This window comes from Epinephelus fuscoguttatus, linkage group LG6 (genome assembly GCF_011397635.1).
Source record: "Epinephelus fuscoguttatus linkage group LG6, E.fuscoguttatus.final_Chr_v1".
Taxonomy (NCBI): domain Eukaryota; kingdom Metazoa; phylum Chordata; class Actinopteri; order Perciformes; family Serranidae; genus Epinephelus; species Epinephelus fuscoguttatus.
In genome coordinates this window covers 37061312-37083800 of record NC_064757.1, presented here as the reverse complement: position 1 = coordinate 37083800, position 22489 = coordinate 37061312, and the positions used below count along the sequence as shown (strand labels likewise).

The window sequence follows — 22489 nt, the reverse complement described above, 5'->3', positions numbered from 1 at the left end:
GTAAATAATTTTTTTATCAACATGTTGAACTGTTCCTTAATAAAAGCAGATCATATGCATAGATAAACAGATTTTTTTAGACCAGTCTCTCAAGAAAATGAATCTCTGCTCCTGTCTGCCAACAGCATTGTACAGTATTCACAAGAAGAGGGTTTATGGAGCAAAGATGCTAGAGTCTCAAAACTTGCAAAGTCCCAAATCCAAGTAAGTATGCGCTGACACATCAAACAGGAAAATCATTAGTCACACATTTGTCTGTTTTGATAAACTTGTCAGATAATGTTTAATTGATCTACTGCACTCCTCTGGTATCCACTGCCTTCATTCACTTTACTGTGGTGAGTGAACTAAATGGAACAGACTGAAAGTGGTGCAGCGTTATTCCCTAAATCTCTGATCTCTTTTACAGTCGCTCCACCATATTTGTGCGGCTCCACACAAACAACCACGACAGGCTGAGCTATCATCCCGGCGACCATCTGGGCATCTTCCCTGGCAACCACGAGGACCTGGTGACAGCTCTCATAGATAAACTGGAGGATGCTCCACCTGTCAATCAGATAGTGAAAGTGGAGTTCCTGGAGGAGAGGAACACTGCCCTAGGTGGGTGATGCTATTAGCAACGTCACGCTACTTTACGAATGTGGTAGGCGTGCAACAGGGAGGGTTGCAGTTTGGAGTCTGGGCAGGATGTCAAAATGAAAACATGAATAAGAAACAGTCTCTCTTCCCTCAACATGAAGTCACACTTAAGACAGGTATCTGTGCCCAGAAATGTTTCAGTGGAGCTGCCTATTGGCAAGCAGTTGTGGTGACACTGGGTAACATAAGTGTGATTTTCACTGTGACTGTGGAGCAACGTAATCGTCAACAACAATAATATATCGTATCGTCTAAAATTGCTGCATTAACAGGTACTGAATTCTTCATAACACAGTATAACATGGGTTTGACCATAGATGATACATGTAATTACACATGAACAAATCATACAGTGTGTCAGAGCATTTACTAACTGTTCAAACACACATATACAGATAATAAGCAAGCGAGTTTAACGATGCTCAAAAATGTGTCCAAAACTATGTAGACATATCATCGGATATATAGGACTGGGTATCGTTTAAAAAATGATGACGCTAGTAGAAATACCAGTACCCTTATGCGGGATTTATACTTCTGCATTAAATCGACGCCATACCTACGGCGTAAGCTCTGTGTCGACATAGAGCCTACACTGTAGCCTGATGTGTTTAGTATATGGCAGTTGTCTTGTCAGTGAACCTTATGAGTTAATGTCTGCTAGCCGCTAGGCTAATTTATACAATGTAAAATGCCAATAACATTAGCATGTTGTATTTGTGGGGAAAATGTGTCCAGCAAAAGACAATTGTTTTGTTTGTGAATGCTGCGAGTTATTGTGAAGCTAAATTTGTGTACTTGTGTTTGAAATTGTCATTATTAAGTCATATTTAATGTGTGTTTAATGTGTTTTTTGAGTGTGTTTCAAACCAACTAAACGTTACAGCACTTCACAGAAACTCCGCTGCCGACTAGTGTTTTGGAGGTGTAACTGCAGAGTGATACAGACACACCACGGCACAAGTATAAATGCTCATAATGGCGTTGCCCATGTGCATTGGCTACAGTGTAGGCTCTGCATAGAGCTGACACACAAGTATAGGTCATAAACTCCGCCCCCTCCATGTGAGCGGATGGCATATGGGCCAAACTATAAAGATAAAAGTACATGTCAAATGTTTTTGCACCATGTGAACTACTGTTGTCTCTGCAACAAATGCAAAGCCTGCAAACACAGAGCAGCCCCGTCAGCCATACTCAAGGTTGTTTAAGTATACATATCAATACAGAATCATCATTCAACGATAATATGACAACAATGACCAGCATGGTACAGAGCAGTACATAATCTCTGTCAGACATGAGGAGACACAAATCCAACATCTAAAAATGTGTGGACATTCCCATACCATATGCAAAAATGTGCCAGAAACGTCCAGAGGGTGCAGCATGAAATTTGAGGATTGGCTTTCTTCAGAACTATTTTGGGTTTCTTGAAGTAGTTGATATATTGGACCAGACTGTCCAATTTAATACCTGTGTTAATAAATGATAAATGTTTTTCCATGTGATGTTAATTGGCATCGGTTTAAGAGTTACCAGCATGGAGTTTAATTTGGAGACCAGACCTCGAGTGCCCACGCCTGCGTATATTAACTATGTAATAGACCCACGGGATCATAAGCACATAAAGCAGACTGGATCTGCAAAAAGCACTCCCCTTCATTTGATTCACTGTTAATGTAAAAATGTTAAATGTAAAATAATGAATCAGTGCCTTTGTGTTTTCTGCAGGTGTTATCAGTAACTGGACAAATGAGACTCGTATCCCTCCCTGCACCATCTACCAGGCCTTCCAGTACTTCCTGGACATCACCACCCCACCGAGTCCTGTGCTGCTGCAGCAGTTTGCTGCTCTGGCAACCAATGAAAAACAGAAAAAGAAACTAGAGATCCTAAGTAAGGTAAATTCACTTAGCGTTCGGTGTTACCCATAACACTGACCTTTAGAATTATTGAGCTGCTGCTGCACTCAGTGCTTAGCTCGGTTCGTGACCGGACACATAAGGGATTTGCCATGTACTGTACTGTATGTGCGTAGGCTATCCAAAAATACGCCCTCTGCTTTTCTATTTTACAGCCAAATATGTACACTTTGTATTAGAACACTTTTTGAGGCACACTTCTATAAAAAGTCGCATGTGTTTAAGGCACAACAATAACCAACACATTCATCATGTTTGCCATCAAAATATGGGAGATATGTCTGAAAGCTGATTTGATGCACTTTGCACTGACGGAAATATGTACATACAGCAAGGGTGAGCTGGCGCCAAATTAAAGCCGCTGATCGTTCTAACCTGGAGCCATTCCCCCTTGCAGTGCCTCCCACAATTCACTCTCCATTTTTGTCAATGTGTGGAAAAGGCTGGCTGAGGCCAAGCAGTGACTCATGCTCATACATCGAATCATTGTCACCAAAGCAAGAGGAAAAGATGGAAGGCTTCTGAATTCAGGAGGAGAAACAGTACAGTAGAATCAGCACTGCAGATCATTTTTATTTTTAAATGCCCTAAATATCAAGCTGATTCCAGGACTAAAGCAGGAGTTTCTCCAAGTATCTTTTCTTCTCATATAAAGCATTAGAGGAAAGTTAAGCTGTCATGTTTGTTTTATTATTGTGCTCTGTTTTGCATTAAAGAAGGAACTGATGAAAAGGATGGAGTACAGATTCAACATTGCAGCAGTTAACATGTGATTACGTTTAGGTTATTGTTAGAAAACGATCATGTTTTGGCTTGAGATACTCAATATTGGTGGCACAACCAGGGCTGGAAATGCCGCCAATGTCTTGGCAAAGAATAGTCCATTTTGGTGGCATAGTTGCCACTGCAAATACCACTGATCTGTCTGGCTAGAAAAAAACCTTGGTTTTGGTGGCACAGTTGCAGCTGAAAATGCCACCAGTGTCTTGTTAAAAAGCCCTGTTTTGGTAGCCCAGTCCAATCTGGAAATGCTGCAGGTGTTTCAGTAAAAAACAGCCAGTATTGGTCGCCACTGCAAATACCACTAATATCGCACAAAGAAATGGTTTTGGTTGCCCAACTGTCACCGGAAATACAGCCAATCTCTTGCTCAAAAAAAAAAGAATTGTAGCTGGAAATGCCACCAATGTCTTGCTAAAAAGCCCTGTTTTGGTAGGCCAGTCCCCTCTGGAAATGCTGCAGATTTTTTGCTCAAAAACACCCAGTTTTGATGGTACAATCAGGGCTGAAAATACCACTAATTTCTCAGTGAAAAACAGATGATGTGGTGGCACCATTGCCACTCCAAATACCATTGATGTCTTGCTAAAATAAACAGTTTTGGTCACCCAATTGTTGCTGAAAATATGGCCAATGTCTTACCAAATCAAACTTGGTGTTGGTGGCACAGTTGCCGCTGGAAATCCCAGAGATGCCTTGCAAAAAAAACACCCCATTTTGGTGGCACATTTGCAGCTGGAAATGCACCCAATATCTTGCTTAAAACCCCTGTTTTGGTAGCCCAATGGCCTCTGGAAATGCTGCAGATGTCTTGCTAACAAACACCCCATTTTGGTGACACAATTGCAGCTGGAAATGCTGCAGATGTTTTGCTATCAAAGACCCAGTTTTGGCGGTACCATCAGGGCTGAAAATGCTGCCAATGTCTTGGTAAAAAAAACGGACGTTTTTTGTGGCCCAGTTGTCCATTGAAATACTGCCAGTGTCTTACCAACAAAAAAAAAACAAAAAAACTTGGTGTTGGTGGCACAATTGTAGCTGGAAATACCCCCAATGTCTTGCAAAAAAGCCCCATTTTTGGTAGCCCAGTCACCTCTGGAAATGCTGCAGATGGCACACTTGCTCTTAGAAATGCACCCAAAAAAAAATTTCTTGGCACAATTGCGGCTAGAGATGCAGTGGTCTGCAGATTGGCAACTATCTTGTTTATGTGTCAAAGTCAGCCCATACACTTGTTATCAGACCTACGTCACTTTTGAAACACTGTTGAACATGTATGAACACAAGTGACATGTACAAAAGTAACGCATCTATTGATTGCAGAAATGTACAATGCCAGCATCTTCTTCTGCTGACTGGGCTGCTTAAATAAACAAACTATACCAGCCCCCAAATCCCACAACCCCATCTGCGTATCAAGGTTGAAAATCCCAAGCCAAAATGTATTAGTGCTGTCAGAATTTTGCTAATTGTGCATACAGGGCTTCATACAGTGCTTCAGGCTCAGAATGGGACCACACAAGGCTTCTTAATAGCCGCTGTGTCGCTCATTAGCAGCTTGAGAACAAAGGAAATGTTGGGGACATATCAAAGGTTTTCAGCCTCGTGGCAGTGCTCTGAATTCATCACATCCAAATGTCAGTGATGACACACAAAAACAGTTGGGCAGTGAATTGTGAATGGCTCTGCTTGTGGCTGCCTCCCGCTCTCAAGTCATAAATGTTTACAGATCTAAAAGAGGAAACCATCCTCCACGTTATTTTTTGTCATCATGGCAGCTACTTTGTTTGCTTAAAGGTATACTCTGCAGGGTTTTCCACTGATGACCAACTAGGAGGGTGTGACAGAGTATATTTATCTGCAGAAACCCAACAATTTAACTACTTCTCAAAACATAAAATACATCTTATAAAGATCCACCTGTATTTATATCCCACCCTGTCTTTCTCCGTGACATCGTGACATCGCAGGGCTTGCAGGAGTATGAGGAGTGGAAGTGGTACAACAATCCGACACTGGTGGAGGTGCTGGAGGAATTCCCCTCTATCCAGATGCCCTCCACTCTGCTGCTCACCCAGCTGCCCCTGCTGCAGCCTCGCTACTACTCCATCAGCTCCTCTCCAGACATGCACCCAGGAGAGATCCACCTCACTGTCGCTGTGGTCTCTTACCGTGCCAGAGGTAAGAACCTACTACTCATCTGGGGCTCTTTTTTAGCATTAGCTAATGCCTCACTCAGGATTTTAAAGCTGTGTGGGTGTAGTTGCAGGTGGTATTTTCTGCAGACTGGGAGGATGAACTTTAATGCTCCTTTGAGGCTTTTGAGAGTTTGAAATTGGTCTCTCTTTTCCCTGGCATTTCATATGGCCAATTTCTTGACATTTCAATAAAAAAAATACACTTAATCATACCCTGCAGTTTCTAGTAAACTGTATTTAGCAGCAAGTTACTGCTCGAAAAAGTGCATATTCTCATATTCTGTATATATATATATATATATATATATATATATATATATATATAGCTTCAGTTTAGTTTATGCTACAGATAAAAGGCACTGTGCTGTGGCTCCTTCAAGGTTGCTGCAAAGACTCGAAAAGTCAAATGACTCAGCCTCTCTGAGAACCCTCCGATGGCTGAAAGAAAATTGATTGGAAGTTATCTTGGAAAGCCAGTCTGCTTCACAGGGGCAACCAGACCACGACTGTAATTAAAAAAAAACTTAGATTTAGAAACACCTCGGGAAGATTCTATATCTGCAAACAGATTCTATTTAGAGATATGAACACTAACACAAATAAGATAAAACACTGCGGGTATACCCTAAAACACCTAAGCTACTCAGGTTTCAGTTAGTGTTAGTGCATAGTATATCACAAAGCTCTTATAGCTTCAGCTTTGCAATTAGCATCTATACTCCCAGCCTGTCAAGTAGTCAGCAAACATTCCCAGATGCGAACGCTGCTATTTTCTCTCGCACGTGTAATGTGTACTTGTGCAAACATATTACTATGATTGTAAAGGCAACGGTTGAATTACTGTAATTTCCCTTTAGAGAGGGAGAGAAAGAAGGAGAGAACAGGCCTTGGAAAATGTGTTAGGGACACTCTTCTCCTGTTTGTGCACTTAAAGAGAGTGGGAGGTGAAGAGAAAAAAGGTAAAGTGCTTGCCTTGTAATAATCCTCCCTTTCAGATGGATCGGGGCCTGTCCACCATGGAGTGTGTTCATCGTGGCTCAACAGGATAGAGAAGGGGGAGATGGTGCCGTGCTTCGTCCGAAGGTAAAAATCACAATGTCTTCTTGAAGAACTTTGTTGAATATCAGTATTGTGGCATGTTTAAAGAAAAGTTTGATATAATGGGGAAATCAACCAATCTGCATTCTTGCTTAAGATGGATACCACTCTCATGTCCACATGTTACATATGAAGCTACCAACAGCAGCTGGCTAATTTAGTGTAGCCCAAAAAATGGAAACGGGACACAGCTTGTCTGGCTCCAAACAAATCCTCCTACCAGCACATCTGTGTAAAAATGACAATTTTTATCAGGGGTTATGTGCTGGATTATTTTTTGGTCAGGACCAGTAACTTCCCAAAGTCTGGTTGCCAACTATTGAATAGCCCAGCACATAACCCCCTGTAAAACAGCGATTTGTCGTTTTTACAGTAAACATATGATTAATAAGCTTCAGAGGCGGCAGTTTTTTGTTGGTGTTGTTGTTGTTTTCTGTTCCACAGAGCCAGGGCAGCTGTTTTCAGTGAGTTAATTAGCCATCAAGTGGTGGTAGCATCATACTTAGCATAGAGACATGAGAGTGAGGATGTCAAGATTCTTCAGATCAATGATTTGATTCAGTTTTATCTTGATTTGTAGAGATCAACAGATCATTTTATGCCCTGACAACTGTCATTTACATTTTTGCATTATCTTGAAAAAGAAAAAGGTATCAAGTGTGATGTAACCTCCATATTTATTCAACATGTAGCTCACCAAGGCCATATGGTCACATTTGATAATTTATTTTAAATGTAATAACAATAACTTAGGCAGCACGGTGCTGCAGTGGCTAGCATTGTCGCTTAAAAGGAAATTTCTGTTTATTTCAACCTGTCTCCTATCGTCCTAAATTTGTTTCAAGTGACTACTGACATAAAAATAATAGTTAGCCTGTTAGCCTAGATACAGCCGGGGCGCATAGTAGCGTCAGACCTGTTAAAACGTAAGTGAACGGGCATACTTCACGTGCAAAGTTAATCCACTAAACAAGCTTTTTTTTCCACAAAGGCCGCCTCATATCGTTAGGATAAATGTCAGAGAACATATAGAAAATGACATGTAAACGTGTTGTCTTACCTTACCGGTGTGCTGCCATGTTTGTTTACCATTTAGCTCTGCTTTCCAAAGCGCGGCCGAAATATCGCGAGAACAAGCAGCGATCTCATAGCGTGCCTGAAATCTCACGAGCTATAGATAAAGCCCAGCTGGATACTACTCCAGGTGGAGGTGTCTCGTCCTCGGTCACATCCAGACCTTGAAAATAAGGCTGCAACCGGTCCCATTCCTTGCAACAGAGGCATTCCTCTTCTGTGGGCACTGGGGCACAACATTCACAGGTACACCACCAATCTCCAGAGCTACGCAGCCTTGCAGCAGCCATTCCTCCTCTCTCGTCCTCTACCTGTTGCACCCCTCTCTCTCCTCCTCCATTCTTCAATTTCACAAAGCTCTTCGTCAGTGTATTCTGGCTCAAATAAATAAGGGCGGCCATCAAACTCTGCAAAATCAAATTCCTCCTCCACAAAGTCGAAGTCTGGCAAAAAGTCAGCCATTATTCTATAAATCTTTCATAAAATAAATGAATGAACTTTTCAGGCTACTGTCCGGTTCTGCCTTCCAGCTGTTGCGGCTTGTTCTCGCGATATTTCGGCCGCACTTTGGAAAGCAGAGCTAAATGGTAAACAAACATGGCACCACACCGGTAAGGTAAGACAACACATTTACATGTCGTTTTCTATATGTTCTCTGACAGTTATGCTCACGATATGAGGCGGCCTTTGTGGAAAAAAAAGCTTGTTTAGTGGACTAACTTTGCACTTGAAGGTTGCCCATTCACTTACGATTTAACAGGTCTGACGCTACTCTGCGCCCCGGCTGTATCTAGGCTAACGGCTAACATGCTAACTATTATTTTTATGTCACTAGTCACTTGAAACAAATTTAGGAAGATAGGAGACAGGTTGAAATAAACTGAAATTTCCCTTTAACAGCAAGAGGGTCCCTGGTTTGAACCCAAGATGGGTTCCCACAGTCCAAAGACATGCAGGTTAATTGGTGACTCTAAATTGTCCATAGGTGTGAATGTGAGTGTGAATGGTTGTCTGTCTCTATGTGTCAGCCCTGTGATAGGCTGACAATAACTGATGGGTTGGCCAATATGTTCCCCGTGTCCACACAGACTATTTACCACTGTTCAAACATGATTGGTCCATACTTCTCAGACTACAAACAGACAACAGAACGCTTCTAATACCCAAATCTTGTCCTGTAGCCCTGCAGATTATCTGTACATATACAGATATCTGTTTATAACGATTACCATAATGGTGACTTCAGCAAAGCAGGAAAATTTTGAGGTTCTATTATTTTTTTCCTTCATTTCTGACTGACAGTGGCCATGATGTCTGAAAAAATGCAGCAAATGCACACGTCTCATCCAACTCTTGGCAAGAAAGCAAATAACCGAATTTCTCATAATATCAAACTATTCCTGTAAGTGAGTTTCAAATGCTTTGTGGTCACATTTGGGACATTTCACCTAATTTATTTATTCTTGTCTGTTACTTTAGTGCACCATCATTCCAACTTCCCAAAGACAACCAAGTACCTTGTATCCTGGTTGGTCCAGGAACAGGTATCGCCCCATTCAGAAGCTTCTGGCAACAGAGACTGTATGACCTTGAACACAACGGTTGGTTTCTTTCTCGTTCCTTTGGGATGTATTTATTACAAGAGGCTTTACAGTGGATTTTCACTGCACATGCACCTGTAGACAGAATCTTCGATTTCATGTCTGATTATAAGAATATCCAGGACGAGCTGCTAAATTTACTCTTCGTCTTAAGATGCTGTCATATTCACCTCTGGGTAATAATGGAATTCAGATTAAATCCCTGTCAGAGATTTAGATAAGACACAAAACAGCAGAATTTCAGCCTTCAGAGCAACAAAGTAAGTTTCCCTGTCACCTTTTAGGAATTGAGTCGTACCCCATGATCCTGGTGTTTGGTTGTCGGCAGTCTGAGATGGACCACATCTACAAAGAGGAGACCATTCAGGCCAAGAACAAAGAAGCGTTCAAGGAGCTCTACACGGCCTATTCCAGAGAACCCGGCAAACCAAAGGTACAAGTGCTAAACCGTCCTGTGCTGTGGATGAGTCAGCTTGTCACAAATCTCTTTTGGACTGCTGTGTGGGTTTGAAACATAATCACAGAGTAGCAAAACGGCAGAATAAAAACTGCTGTGGTTATATTCTGGTGTAAGCTCACGCCAGCTGACATCATCTGTTTCCAAGTGACAATTTTTTTGCCTCCACGCCGGCGACTGCTATTCCCAGAGGCAATATGTTTTCGGTTTGTCCGTCTGTCCCATTCTTGTGAATGTGATATCTCAAGAATACCTTCAGGAAATTTCTTCAAATTTGGCAGAAAACGCCTACTTGGACTTAATGATGAACTGATTACATTTTGGTGCTCATGGGTCAAAGGCCAAGGTCACCTCATCAGTTTCCATCTCGTGAATGCCATATCTCAAGACCTTGAGGTCATTTCGTCAGATTTGGCACAAACGTCCACTTACACTCAACAATGAACTGTTTAGAATTTGGTGGTCAAAAGTCACTGTGACCTCACATCTGTCTCATTTTTGTAAACATGATATCTGAAGAAGGCTGTTAGGGAAATTCCTCAAATATGGCACAAACATCCACTGGGACTCAAGAATAAACTGATTAGAATGTGATGGTTGAAGGTCAAGGTCACTGTGACCTCACAAAACATGTTTATGGCCAACTCAAGAATTCATGCACATTATGACGCACATTTCACACAATTGTCTAATATAATGATGAAGCAATGACATTAGCCATTCTGCAATGCCAGGGATTAGCACACCCAGGGCCCTGCCCCTGCCTGCTGCCCAGCACACAATGCCCCAGACCCTGAATACTGTCCCTGTGGGTGGTGGGCCCATGGGGTGATACTCTATTCAGCCTGATCCCGGCCAGACCCCATGGCCCAAGGTCCGGCCACCAGACACTCACTGGTGAGCCCCATCGCGTCGAAAGGGGTCAGTTGATGTAGTTTGGGCATCTGATCAGGATGCTTCCTGGGCGCCTCCTGTTAGAGGTGTTCCAGGCACATCCCACTGGTAGGAGGCCCCAGGGCAGACCCAGAACACACTGGAGGGATTAGATCTCTCCTCTGGCCTGGGAATGCCTTGGGGTCCCCTAGGAGGAGCTGGAAATTGTTGCCAGGGAGAGGGAAGTCTGGGATGCTTTGCTTGGCTTGCTGCCCCATTGACCTGGCCCCGGATAAGCGGATGAAAATGGATGGATGGATGGATGGATGGATGGATGGCAATGACATTATATATCCAAAAAGTCAAAGGTCAACTTCACTCTGGCATCATAATGTTCTTTTCTCGCCATTGTTCAATGACATATCTCAGGAACAGAAGAGGAGACATTTGGTCTTACTAAATGGGTGTCTGCTAAAATGAATAGTGTTTGGGTTTTTTGCTGTCCTCGAAGTCCTCTTTATACTCAGATAATGAAGATCATTGCTACAAGGATAGACAGCAAATGAAGCAGACACATACAAATAAAATATAAAAAGAAATTTCCATACATGGAGCCCTTCTGTGCGGAGTTTGCATGTTCTCCCCGTGTCAGCGTGGGTTCTCTCCGGGCACTCCGGCTTCCTCCCACAGTCCAAAGACATGCAGATTGGGGACTAGGTTAATTGGTAACTCTAAATTGTCCGTAGGTGTGAATGTGAGTGTGAATGGTTGTCTGTCTCTATGTGTCAGCCCTGCGATAGTCTGGCGACCTGTCCAGGGTGTACCCTGCCTCTCGCCCGATGTCAGCTGGGATAGGCTCCAGCCCCCCCGCGACCCTCAAGAGGATGAAGCGGTTAGAAGATGAATGAATGAATGAATGAATGAATGAATTTCCATACATATTCATCAGGTTTTCAGCTTGCAGTTTTCAAATTCTACTTCATTTTCTTTTATTCCTTACCTGTCAGAGGTTTCCTGACTGTTTTTCACATTGTTTCCTTTCCTACTTTTCTCAGACTTGACTTTTTCATGCACACTCATCATTCCTCCTTTGCCGCTCTGTCAGAAATATGTACAGGATGTACTGCGCGAGCAGCTGTCAGAGACGGTGTACCAGTGCCTGAAGGAGGAGGGAGGACACATCTACGTGTGTGGGGATGTTACAATGGCTGGAGATGTTCTCAAGACTGTCCAGCAAATCATCAAGCAGCAGGCCAACATGACCCTGGAGGATGCTGGCTTCTTCATCAGCAAGCTGCGGGTAAGGGAGAGGGAAATAGTGCAGCTCACTGTGCAACATCGTGACTGTGATGTTCACTTTTAAAACCCACTGAACAGCTTGGAGTGATAGTAGTGTCAGGGAAGAGAGCGTTACGATTTTGAAACCTAGATGAGCTGTGAAAATTGTGAACAGGAAGTGCTCTCCACCATCGCAGAGGTGCCCTTGAGCAATGCAATTAACATCCAGTTGAACAGGCGAGGTTCTACAGGGCAGCTTCTTTGCGTGAATGTATGTAACCAAGTGCTAAGCATGACGCTGAATAACAGAGGGCGTGTTGAGTCAGAACTTTCTGTGAAATTGAAGGTTAAAAACACCCCCACTGGCTTGTTTTCATTTGTGAACTCAAGGGTAAAAAGGCTATAAATAGAAGAGTGACACATGTCACCAAGCCCACGATTAGCTCACTTACCTGTGCGGAATACAAATGAACTAAGGAGCTGTTTTTCAGTACTGTTCAGTGAATTGGTCAAATGCAATAACTGCAGGCATGTAAACACAGTCAGGATGCCTCTGTTCATCTACAGATGTTTAATCAGTTAATAAGTCTCATTATTCTGTAGTGGTATAGTTAGAGTAGACGAGCAAAATGTAAAATACACAAACCAAAAGCATGTGTCTAAAAAGGAACTCCAAAGATAAAAAGTTTTTATCCTTTTCAGCATGTCCATGTGATGTTTTTAATGCTACGAGACGGATTCAGACAACCAGGGTTTCATACATAACATCTAAGAAACCAATCATGTCAACTTGCAAGCCAGGTGGAAGCACACCAAACTTGGAAGCCAATTTGACATTGCGGCATAACCCTGTAACTACAGCTTACAAGTCTTTCACATTATGCCATGGGGCCCAAAATGACCTAGGACTCATAGCCTTACATTAGGAAAAAGTCGTTATCACTGTCAAGATTTGATCCATTCAGTCATTAAGTCTAGAGCTGCACACATAAATCATTTTATCCCCGTTCAAGTCGGCAGTGGGTTTAACCAGATGATAGAGACTCAGCAGGTCTGTAATCTCTAGTACGCCTGCTCTAGGGGCCCAGTGATGCAGAAGACCTATGTAATTTTACACCTAATTAGTTGCACTTTTTTGGCTTGGTGCACAAAGCCAACTTTTGTAGGAACGTTCGTAGAAATGAACGGGGCCCCACCTCCAATGCTGTATCATCTTCTCTTTATACATCCATGGTGTAGCTATGTATTGGTATGTTGCGAGCTATGTTTCACTATTTCCAAAACGATGGCAGCGATGTGTTTATATAATTACATAATAATAATAATAATGTGACAATGTGAATAAACTGTAACATCGTGGATTCACAACCACTAATGCTGTGTCAGCCAGTGCCTATGACAAGCTAACAAGCTAACAAACCACATAAATAAAAGATGGTAACTACACTTATCATTCTGACACACCAACTAGTTACCAATTCTGGTGCACAACTCCTCGTCTCAGTCTATGTCTGACTGAGGCTCAAACATGTATGGCTGAATCTCTCCAATGTTTCCTCTAGCTAATGCTAGCCATCTTGATGTGCACTGCTATTTCACTGATCAACTTAGTGGGTGGGGCAAAGGCTAGATCCAGAATTTCTCAATTAGGGAGAAAGAGAAGATCTGCTTCTAGCCCCTTTTCAGAGTGTCATTACATATTTAAAACAGTGACTGGAGCAGGACTTTTCACCATATACAAAACAACATCCATCTCTTATTTTCGTTCCCTTCTCTCTCTACTTTCACCTTCCCATTGTATCCAGGATGAGAACCGCTACCATGAGGACATCTTTGGTGTCACCCTGCGCACCTATGAGGTCACCAACCGGCTTCGTTCAGAGTCCATTGCCTACATTGAGGAGAGCAAAAAGGACTCGGATGAGTAAGTGGTTTGTGTCTTTAAATTTTCTGCATATTGCATAGAAGGTCTTTGCCTAATGGCAGACTGAGGTTCTAAAAGCACAATCCCTTTTATATGAAGCAGATCTGTGTCTAGTTATTTTCATGGCAATATTATTCGATTACGAGATATCTTGCGTGTTAACATTATGGCTTTTGCATGGCACAAAGGCCAACCACAGTAAATTTCATACCAACCTGCCCAGCAGATTTTGACATTTCTTGCAGACAAACATATTTTGCGTGATGGTGTTGAAGGTCAGGAAACCAGAAACAGCTTTCTGTTAAACTTCCTCCATTAGTTCTTGAAACACTGACATGAAATGTTAGTCGAGAGATACATTTTATAGGATGGTGGTGTTAAACAGAGTCCACAGAGCCACCAGCATTAGTAGGAATCATCCTCTTGGAACCATTCAAAGAGCACTTCATCGAGTTAATGTTGCACTCCTACGACATTGTCAAACTCACGATGGAGACTTAGAAATTAAGTATCAGAAACAATGTAGCAGAGCCAGCAGAGCCAGAGTGACATCTTTTTTATTCCATGCATCTTCCTTGTCAAAAATTGCTGCATCATTACCCACAATGTAACTTGAACACTGACAGTTCAGTGGGAGATCTGCGTCTGTTAGGCCCTCCAGATGTTTCCAACTCATTGTTACATCTGGCTCGCTTTCTTTTTTTTTCCATTTTCCTCCAGTCCTTTGTTTCGGAGCAGTTGTGTAAATTTGTTGGACGGCTGCAAAATCAGAGCTTGAAGATTAAGTCTTTATTTCACATTTAGCATTTAGCCTTAACATTTAACCAGGGCTGGGTGATATGAAGGAAATTAAGTGTCACTTTATTTTTGACCAAATACCTCAATGTCAGTATTACAGCAATATTCGGTTGACTGTTGGTGCTTTCATAGAGTATTTTCACAATGAGATTTTTGATAATCATCATTAATTTAGTTAGCAGGGATGGGCGGGGTTTAAGTCGGAAGTGGGCGTGGTTTAAATCTGAAATGGGTGAGGCCCTGAGTTAATATTTTAAACCTGATCAGAACAATCTCAGAATTGAGCTTCGGATAATTTTTTATCACAGGAACAAGAGATTAACACCTCGTTTCCACTTACGAATGTGACCGGTGTCCGTAGATCCATAAATATATGGATGATGCCTCTAGTGTCCAACACAAGGAAGTGCATTTCGTTATGGGTGGTTAGAAACCTGATAGAAACTGCTTGTAGCCATTGGGGGAGACGCTAATTTTGTAAATTGTTTAGCCATCCAGTAGTTTGGAATCTGACTGTATATTATGTATAACCATATTTTAATAGAATAACATTACTCAGATTCACAATGTGTTAAGTCTAGATAAACAAGCGAGTTAGCAGCCTATTAGCCAAGCTAGCACACTGTCATACAGTCTCAAAATCCACTGCAAAAGTTCAATTTGTTTAACGTACTCAAGGCAAATTCCAGACCGAAATATTACAGAGGAGAGGAGTCCATTTGTTCCCATAGGAATGACTTACGGTTGCCTCGTCTCCGTACACATACGAAACGAGATGTAAAAGAGCTACCCGAATGAGAATTTTCCATCATCATGAGTACAGATATAGACACGTTACTTGGATTATATGGTACTCATAAAAATTACATTATCTGCCCGGTACTCATTTCATCCGGGTACTTGGCTCATTCCTAGTGGATATAATGACTAAGTGGGTAAAGGTGAACAATAGAATAACTAGAAGAGTCTGGTTAGTTCAGGAAATTACATCGTTTTACTAAAATGCAGCCTTTAAAACCAGTAAAAGACACCACTTATATTATAATATCCAAAATCTAATACAATATCTAGTTCCATATCCTGATATCAATATACTGATATATTGCCCACCACTGCTACTTCTCATTATCATAGACAATATAACATTGATTATCAGGCACAGTCTGCTTTGTCACCACCATTTTAGTTCATTTTTAGAAACCCTTGTACTTATCGTACTCCTATTGTTACTCTATTAGGTACTGGTTTTGCTTTAGCTCCTAGAAATCACTTCCTGTCTTGTATATTTATTTTGCCAGATATTTAATACTGTATTGTTTTTAAAACTGGGCCCATGAACCCTGACCCCGGGAACCCAGTGGCTGTTGCTGGCTGTGAACATTAAAATGTTGTTACCATAATCTGGAGCATTCTCTTGCACAATAAATAAAGTTCTATTGAATTGAATTGAATACGTTTAACTGTGCAACATTAATATTTTGGTTAAAGATGTCTTTGTTCTCTGGTCCAGTTCTTTTATGGGCTTCAAATTTTGATTTTATTTATTTAAATAGGATTGTCTGTCTTTGTAACAGTAGTTTTAAGATTTCAGATGTGAATAAACTCCCTTGCTGAGTATTCAAACAGCAGCCCGGCCAGTCGCTGCCTGTTAATTAGAGTTTGAGACCTCAGGCATAGAACCTTTCAAGTAGCTATACTTGCCTTTAGCTAATTTTGTAAGCCATTTAGGTAACCTGCTGACTCAGAGTCATGAATCACATTTCTGTTTGAAAAAAAAAATGGAACCTCATTCACCAAATGAAACCAGAAAATAATATACATGCATTTATCCCTCCCTTCATTCATACAATATTGTAGTCCCTCCTTCGTGCATTGACTGCAAGTCTATTTTCCTCTGATTCCAGGAGGTATGGTAATGTCTAGTGTGTGCATGCAACACATAAAACCAGGATCATTCACTTGACTTGTCTGCAACGCCACTGAACTGCGTGGGATGCTTGTGATCTATGATGTGTTTTCTTATTTATTCATCTTCTTTGCCACTCAGATTTGCCAGCTGGTTAGCTCATATTTTAGAAAGAAGTGTTTTGGCACAGCCCCGTTTAGATTTATCTCAGCCAGTGAGATTACAATTGTATAAGTAGTCCAACTCTAATCTGCAACCTGTAGTTGTTGGCGACGCCAATGTGTTATCACCCCTCGTTTCAGATGAAAACACAGCCCGTAACCATGGAAACCCGCGGAGAAGGGCCTTTAAACTAACAGGATTAGAGTGAAAGCGAGTGGGTCTGTTCCATATCTGTTTTTGTTTCCGTCATCATTTGTGCAAATTCAAGATTAGACACTTCATATACCCTTGCCATGAGAGCCAAACAAGGGCCCTACATATTCACTATGGCTCATTAAGCACCAACATAATGCATCACAGACGATGGCTCCTGTGTGGATTGTCACTTGAATTTCACATTTAGCCATCAAAGCCGCTGTTTGCTGGATGAGTAATGACTGTAACATCTCTTTTTCCATGTCTCTGTTGCTCTCTCTGTCTGTCTTTCTGTCTCTCCTGCTGTCCTCCCTCTCTCAGGGTTTTCTGCTCGTAGGTCTGTGAATCGGGGGCTTTCTGACAACAACCAGTCTGGAGGACACAGCAACGCTGGTTAAAAAAATACTGTGCCAATTTTTGTACTGTAAAAAAAAAAGATGGGTTTCTTTCTTCTTCTTTTTTTATACCACTTTAATGTTTCTGTTGGGCTCTGCAATTTTGTCTGTAGCAAGTTGGAAATGTTCTGTTCTCTGAGAATCTGTTTTGCTCGTTGATGATACTTCCAAAAATTATAAATTGATCATTTTTGATTCATAATGTGTGCACCTAGTGTAATGACCTGCCTCATTGTGAATGCATGACCAAGACAAGAATATACTCAAGAAATATAATATACTCTGTGTTGTTGTTACAGTTAAAAGGCTTTTATTGAGGTTTTATATTTATGAGGAAACGTGTGGCATTGTTAACAAACTCACAGACACTTCTGAAGTATGAATTAAGTCGACTTTATGTTTCAGGAAAGATTCAGGGCTGGTTAAATCTACTTAGGCTGTTTTTTTGTTTTGTTTTTATCAAAGGCTGTAGTTTCAGGAGAAGTTCAAAAGGGCAGAGATAACTGAAAGATGTACAGGCATGCAGATAGAAAAACTGAGAGATGGATTTTATTTTTGTGAGCAAATTTGTCGTGTTGACAGGTCGCCCTGAATTATGAAAACAGCGATTCTGTCACAGCCTCAACTAACATATTATCTAGCTCTTCACTGGCAGTCCATCAAAATGCATCAGCCTCCGTGCCAGCTCTCTTTTTAGTGGCCTGTCCGTTCTCTCCCTAACACCATAATGTTATGTGTCCCAGCTGGTGCTTGCACAACCCACAGCAGCTGCATAGGAATGTGCAGAGCAGCCACTAAAAAAGCAGTCTGAACCAGTGCTTATTAAGATGAACTCTAATTAATGGAAAATAAAATATTCTGTAAACTTTTTCTTAGATTTTAAAATATCTAACTATTGATGTGTTGACTATGATAACAGAAAACTCATATGTTAAATCATATAATCATGGTGGAGGGACCTTGTTTTGAAAAATTATTTTTTTAACTGTGGATATTTATTCAAAGCTTTTATCAGTAGTTATAAATTAAAGGAATTTTTTTTTTGGTGGGGGGTGTTATGTTTAATCTCTGAAAAGAGAAAATTTTGATACCACCCTCATGTCTGTACGGTAAATATAAAGCTACAGCCAGCAGCCAGTTAGCAGGTGTCCAGACTGAAAGAGCCCTGTGTTAAAACAATGCAAGAGATTGCGTTGATGGGGGGGGGGTGTTGTTTCATGTAGTGGTGAGACATGAAATACCATCCAGGATGTCCAGTTTGAGTAACAGAGCCGTGAATCTGAAGGAAATAAATGCAAAACTGCTAAATTTATAATACTATGAGATAGGGTTTAACAACTCTGGGAAGTTGTCATATGTTATAATTTGTTAAGATGAAGTTGTGTTGCATTCAAAGACTGCAAAAAAGAAGTGAACGTAGCCACTATGACGCCACCCATTGGTTTGTGGGCTACTGTTCGGAAGTGTCATCTTAGTTTGTTGGAGCTAGAGGTGACCATATTTGGGTGAGAGGGTGGGGCTGCGGAGGAGTGAGGAGTGGATTTGACTAAGAACCCGAGGAAACTCTGTACGCCCATCCAGTCCGGTAACCTGACTGCGCCTGGCTCCCGGCTACACCATGCAGAAGTCACTGAGTTACCATCTAGGGCTAGCTAGCTAGCTTGGTTAGCAAGGTGCATCTGTAATTCATGTTAACTGTGATGTATATATACTGTATAGTACTTTTCTGGTCTCCAGTCAAAGCGCTTTTACACTACATGTCACATTAACACACACTCACACACTGATGGAGCAGCCATTGAGAGCAATTTGGGGTTCAGTATCTCGCCCAAGGATACTTGACATGCGGACTGGAGGAGTTGGTGATCAAACTGCCGATCTTCTGATTGGTGGACGACCCACTCTACCTTCTGAGTCATAGCCGCCCCAGCTGAACACCTAACAACTGCTTAACCTGTTAGGGGCCGTGCTTGGTGCTGGAGCCTATCCCAGCTGACATTGTGTGAGAGGTAGGGTACACCCTGGACAGGTCGTCAGACTATCACAGGGCTTAAACATAGAGACAGACAACCATTCATGCTCACATTCACACCTACAGACAATTTACAGTCACCAATTCCTTCTGAGCTAAAGCCCTGCCAACACCTAACAAGACATTTTTAGGCGACAAACATGTCACCAATTAACTTTCATAAATTTGAAAACACCGACAACACCCCAAAGTAGTTTACACTCTATCCTGACTGCCAGGTCACCGTGGTAGTGACTTGTCAACACAAGCTAGCATCGCACTAAAGCATACCCTGCTTAATCATGTATTTTACTCTAAATGGGACCATAATTCACCTAATGAACATCAGGTTGTATTTAAAGAATACTTAAGAGTAGCAACTAAGACCAAAGTGTTTACTGAGGTAATAAATCAAATGAGAAGTTTGGTCATTTTTACAGAGACCTCTGTACAATCCGTTATTTTTGCAGCCAGTGGAGTCGCCCCCAGCTGGCCATTAGAAAGAATGCAGCTTTAGAGCACTTTGCATTGGCTTCACTTTTCATTCTTGCAGGCTACGCCCACTTGTTGTATACAGTTTGTGGTTGTGTTGCAACAAAAGTAAAGCCTGGTTCAACTTTTTGGGCGACCCTGCATATTTTTGCCCAAAAAATTGCGTTGGCCCCTTGGCTGTCACTGGACAGGCTCCATTGGAATGAATAAGAGTGGTATGTTTTTAAATGCAGGGCTAAGGTGGGTCTGAATGCAGCCTTAGCTTAGCATAACAACAGTGGCTCAGGAAGTAGAGCAGGTTGTATGTGGTTCAATCTCGGCTCCTTCAGTTCGCATGTTGAGGTGACCTTGGGCAACATACTTAACCCCAAATTTTTCCTGATAAGTGTGCCATCAGTGTGTGTGAATGTGGCATGTTGTGTAAAAGTGCTTTGAGTGGTCGGAACAAATCCAAGTCCACTTATCAGCACCTGAAATATTGACACATTATAATATTTGTTTGTTTAAGCTGTTGAAAAAGACTGTGCCGGATTTTTCTTGGCTGGGAGCAGAAAGTCACTGCTTCTGGCCCCAAATGGTCCGTGTTAATTAGTGAGCTTTATTTCTATTTGTACAAAGCCAAGCTAGCTGTTTCCCCTGTTTCCAGTCCAAGGCTTCTGGCTGTAGTGTCACATTTACTGTACAAACATGACAGCAGTATAGATTTTTTCATCTTACTTTGTCAAACAATTCCTTTAAGTGACACATCTCTGTAACAAAACCTTGTTAAGTAATGCAAAAAGATGTCTTTTATCACCCCGTGCTGCCCAGATCATTTCTGACAGCTATCGAGCTTTTAAAATTGGCATTTATCAGCATCATTACTCCTCTGCCTCTTGCCTTACATTAACTCTCTGCCTCTGCCTACATGCAGCACATTCATTCTTTCTTTTGTCTCTCTGCATGATTGTGCACAACCCTACGGCTCATATGCCACCCTTTCACTGTGACCTGACACCTGCTCAGTAGCATCAGCATGCATGAGTGTGTGCGCGCATGTGTGTGTGTGTGTGTGTGTGCCATCGAAACCATCTTACTGTAAGTGTGCGCATCTCTATACGAGTGGGTGTAAACCATGCATGTGCTCAAGTGTACGTTGTTACATGGTTATTCTGCTTGTTGCCTGTTACCTTGTCAAACTGGTCAGATTTTAAAATAAGCATGAACTTCTTGTTGTGTGAGTCACACGAGCCTGCAGATCTTACAGATGGTGTTTTGGTAACAGGAAACTGCCCACATGGCTTTAAGTTTCTTGATCTCAGCAGTTCAGTTCTATTGTGATAAGTTCCAGTGAAGTTTTTCATTCAGGGACAAGAGGCAATCACACTGCCGCTGTGGTCATTTGCTGCTTTCCAATGAGTCAGGGTTGTACTTCGAATATATTTGTGCAGGGGCCACGTTGTTTATTGATCACCCTCTCTGCGGTAACCTGTGGCTTTTCTTGTCAGCTTGTTTGTTCCCTTTCTTTGTCTGATTCAAATTAAAGATTACTGTTAGCATGATTAACGGATCTTAATGTGATTTTCAAACGTCCCTCACAGCAGAATATGTTTGGTTCTTTGGGGGTTTGTTTTATTTTCTCGATCAACTGTTTCCACTGCCGGGAGAAAATGGGTGATCCCCAGTGTTCCCCACTGTTGTTCATTCTGGATGAATGTCTCCTCTGTATAATTTGTTTAAAAGGATTTAGTTTAATCGGAATGAGAGCCGTCAAGAAAATGTCTGTGATGTAAAATGTGCAGCAGGAAAACAATTGATACAAGATATAGCTTCTATATATAGCTTCTATAGATATATATTCAAAGACAAAGTATAAAATATAAAGAGTACCACTTTGATCTTTTCTAAGAATGTATTTTGATTATGTAAATGAGCACTATGATTCTGCTTGATTTAAAAAGAACAAAAAAAGGCCTATTCTACGGTGTCTCTCATATCCTTTAGGTATGGGATTAAAACAGCAGCATTAAATCAATGCATGGTGATCTTCTCTCTCCTGTTCATATTTAAAAAGCTCTGTCTATTTACCAGCACTGTGTCAGTCAGTGAGACTGTATTGTGAGGTTGTCTGGCCTTTCTCGCAGGCCTTGGGATGATAAAACATTCTCGAGGGGGTTTCTTTTTCTGTGTTTGCATATCGCTGCTGCTATGAACAACTCTGATCCAATCAGCCTCTGCTATAATGACCTTTGTTGTGTAATTGATTGAGGATATTCCATTTTAATGCATCAACTGCAAGGACTTTGCATTTACTTACAAATAAAGAGAAACATTTACAGAATATGTCAACACATTTGCTTGGTTTGTTTTTCTTGTTTATATGAGAAAGAAGCCAGGCTGGAAAGGTTTGTTCCCGCAGTAGGACTTGTTTAAGGTTGGAGTGTTTTAGTTTGAAGGTCAGATTTAGATGTTGATACAGAGTTTTGCCCCTGAAAAACAGAGTCGCTGCAAACAAGCCATTTGCTTCCCCTCCCTCCTCTTCCTGCTGCTGTAAGTGCTGGTCATCATGGCTCAGAGAGCCGGCACTCAGAGCACAGAGATGCCTCTCAGCACCATGGAAACGTGTCAACATAACAAGCCATCCAAACTTTACACAAGGGCTCTGATTGGTGGCTATGAGGAAGAGCTCAGCACTTGCCTT

At 41.6% G+C, this 22489-nt stretch overlaps 1 protein-coding gene across 1 annotated transcript in view; it reads left to right on the top strand.

The window, feature by feature from the left end:
* The window catches only part of nos1 (nitric oxide synthase 1 (neuronal)), a 66622-nt gene extending 44491 nt beyond the window's left edge, over window positions 1–22131 (top strand). Inside the window, exons 20-29 of the mRNA XM_049578467.1 lie at window positions 126–204; window positions 410–603; window positions 2377–2546; window positions 5318–5528; window positions 6541–6628; window positions 9197–9318; window positions 9603–9751; window positions 11754–11948; window positions 13732–13850; window positions 17233–22131. Coding sequence (XP_049434424.1) covers window positions 126–204; window positions 410–603; window positions 2377–2546; window positions 5318–5528; window positions 6541–6628; window positions 9197–9318; window positions 9603–9751; window positions 11754–11948; window positions 13732–13850; window positions 17233–17248 — 1343 coding nt within the window. The 3' untranslated portion in view covers window positions 17249–22131. The remainder of the gene's footprint in view (window positions 1–125; window positions 205–409; window positions 604–2376; window positions 2547–5317; window positions 5529–6540; window positions 6629–9196; window positions 9319–9602; window positions 9752–11753; window positions 11949–13731; window positions 13851–17232) is intronic.
* Window positions 22132–22489: the final 358 nt, after the last annotated feature.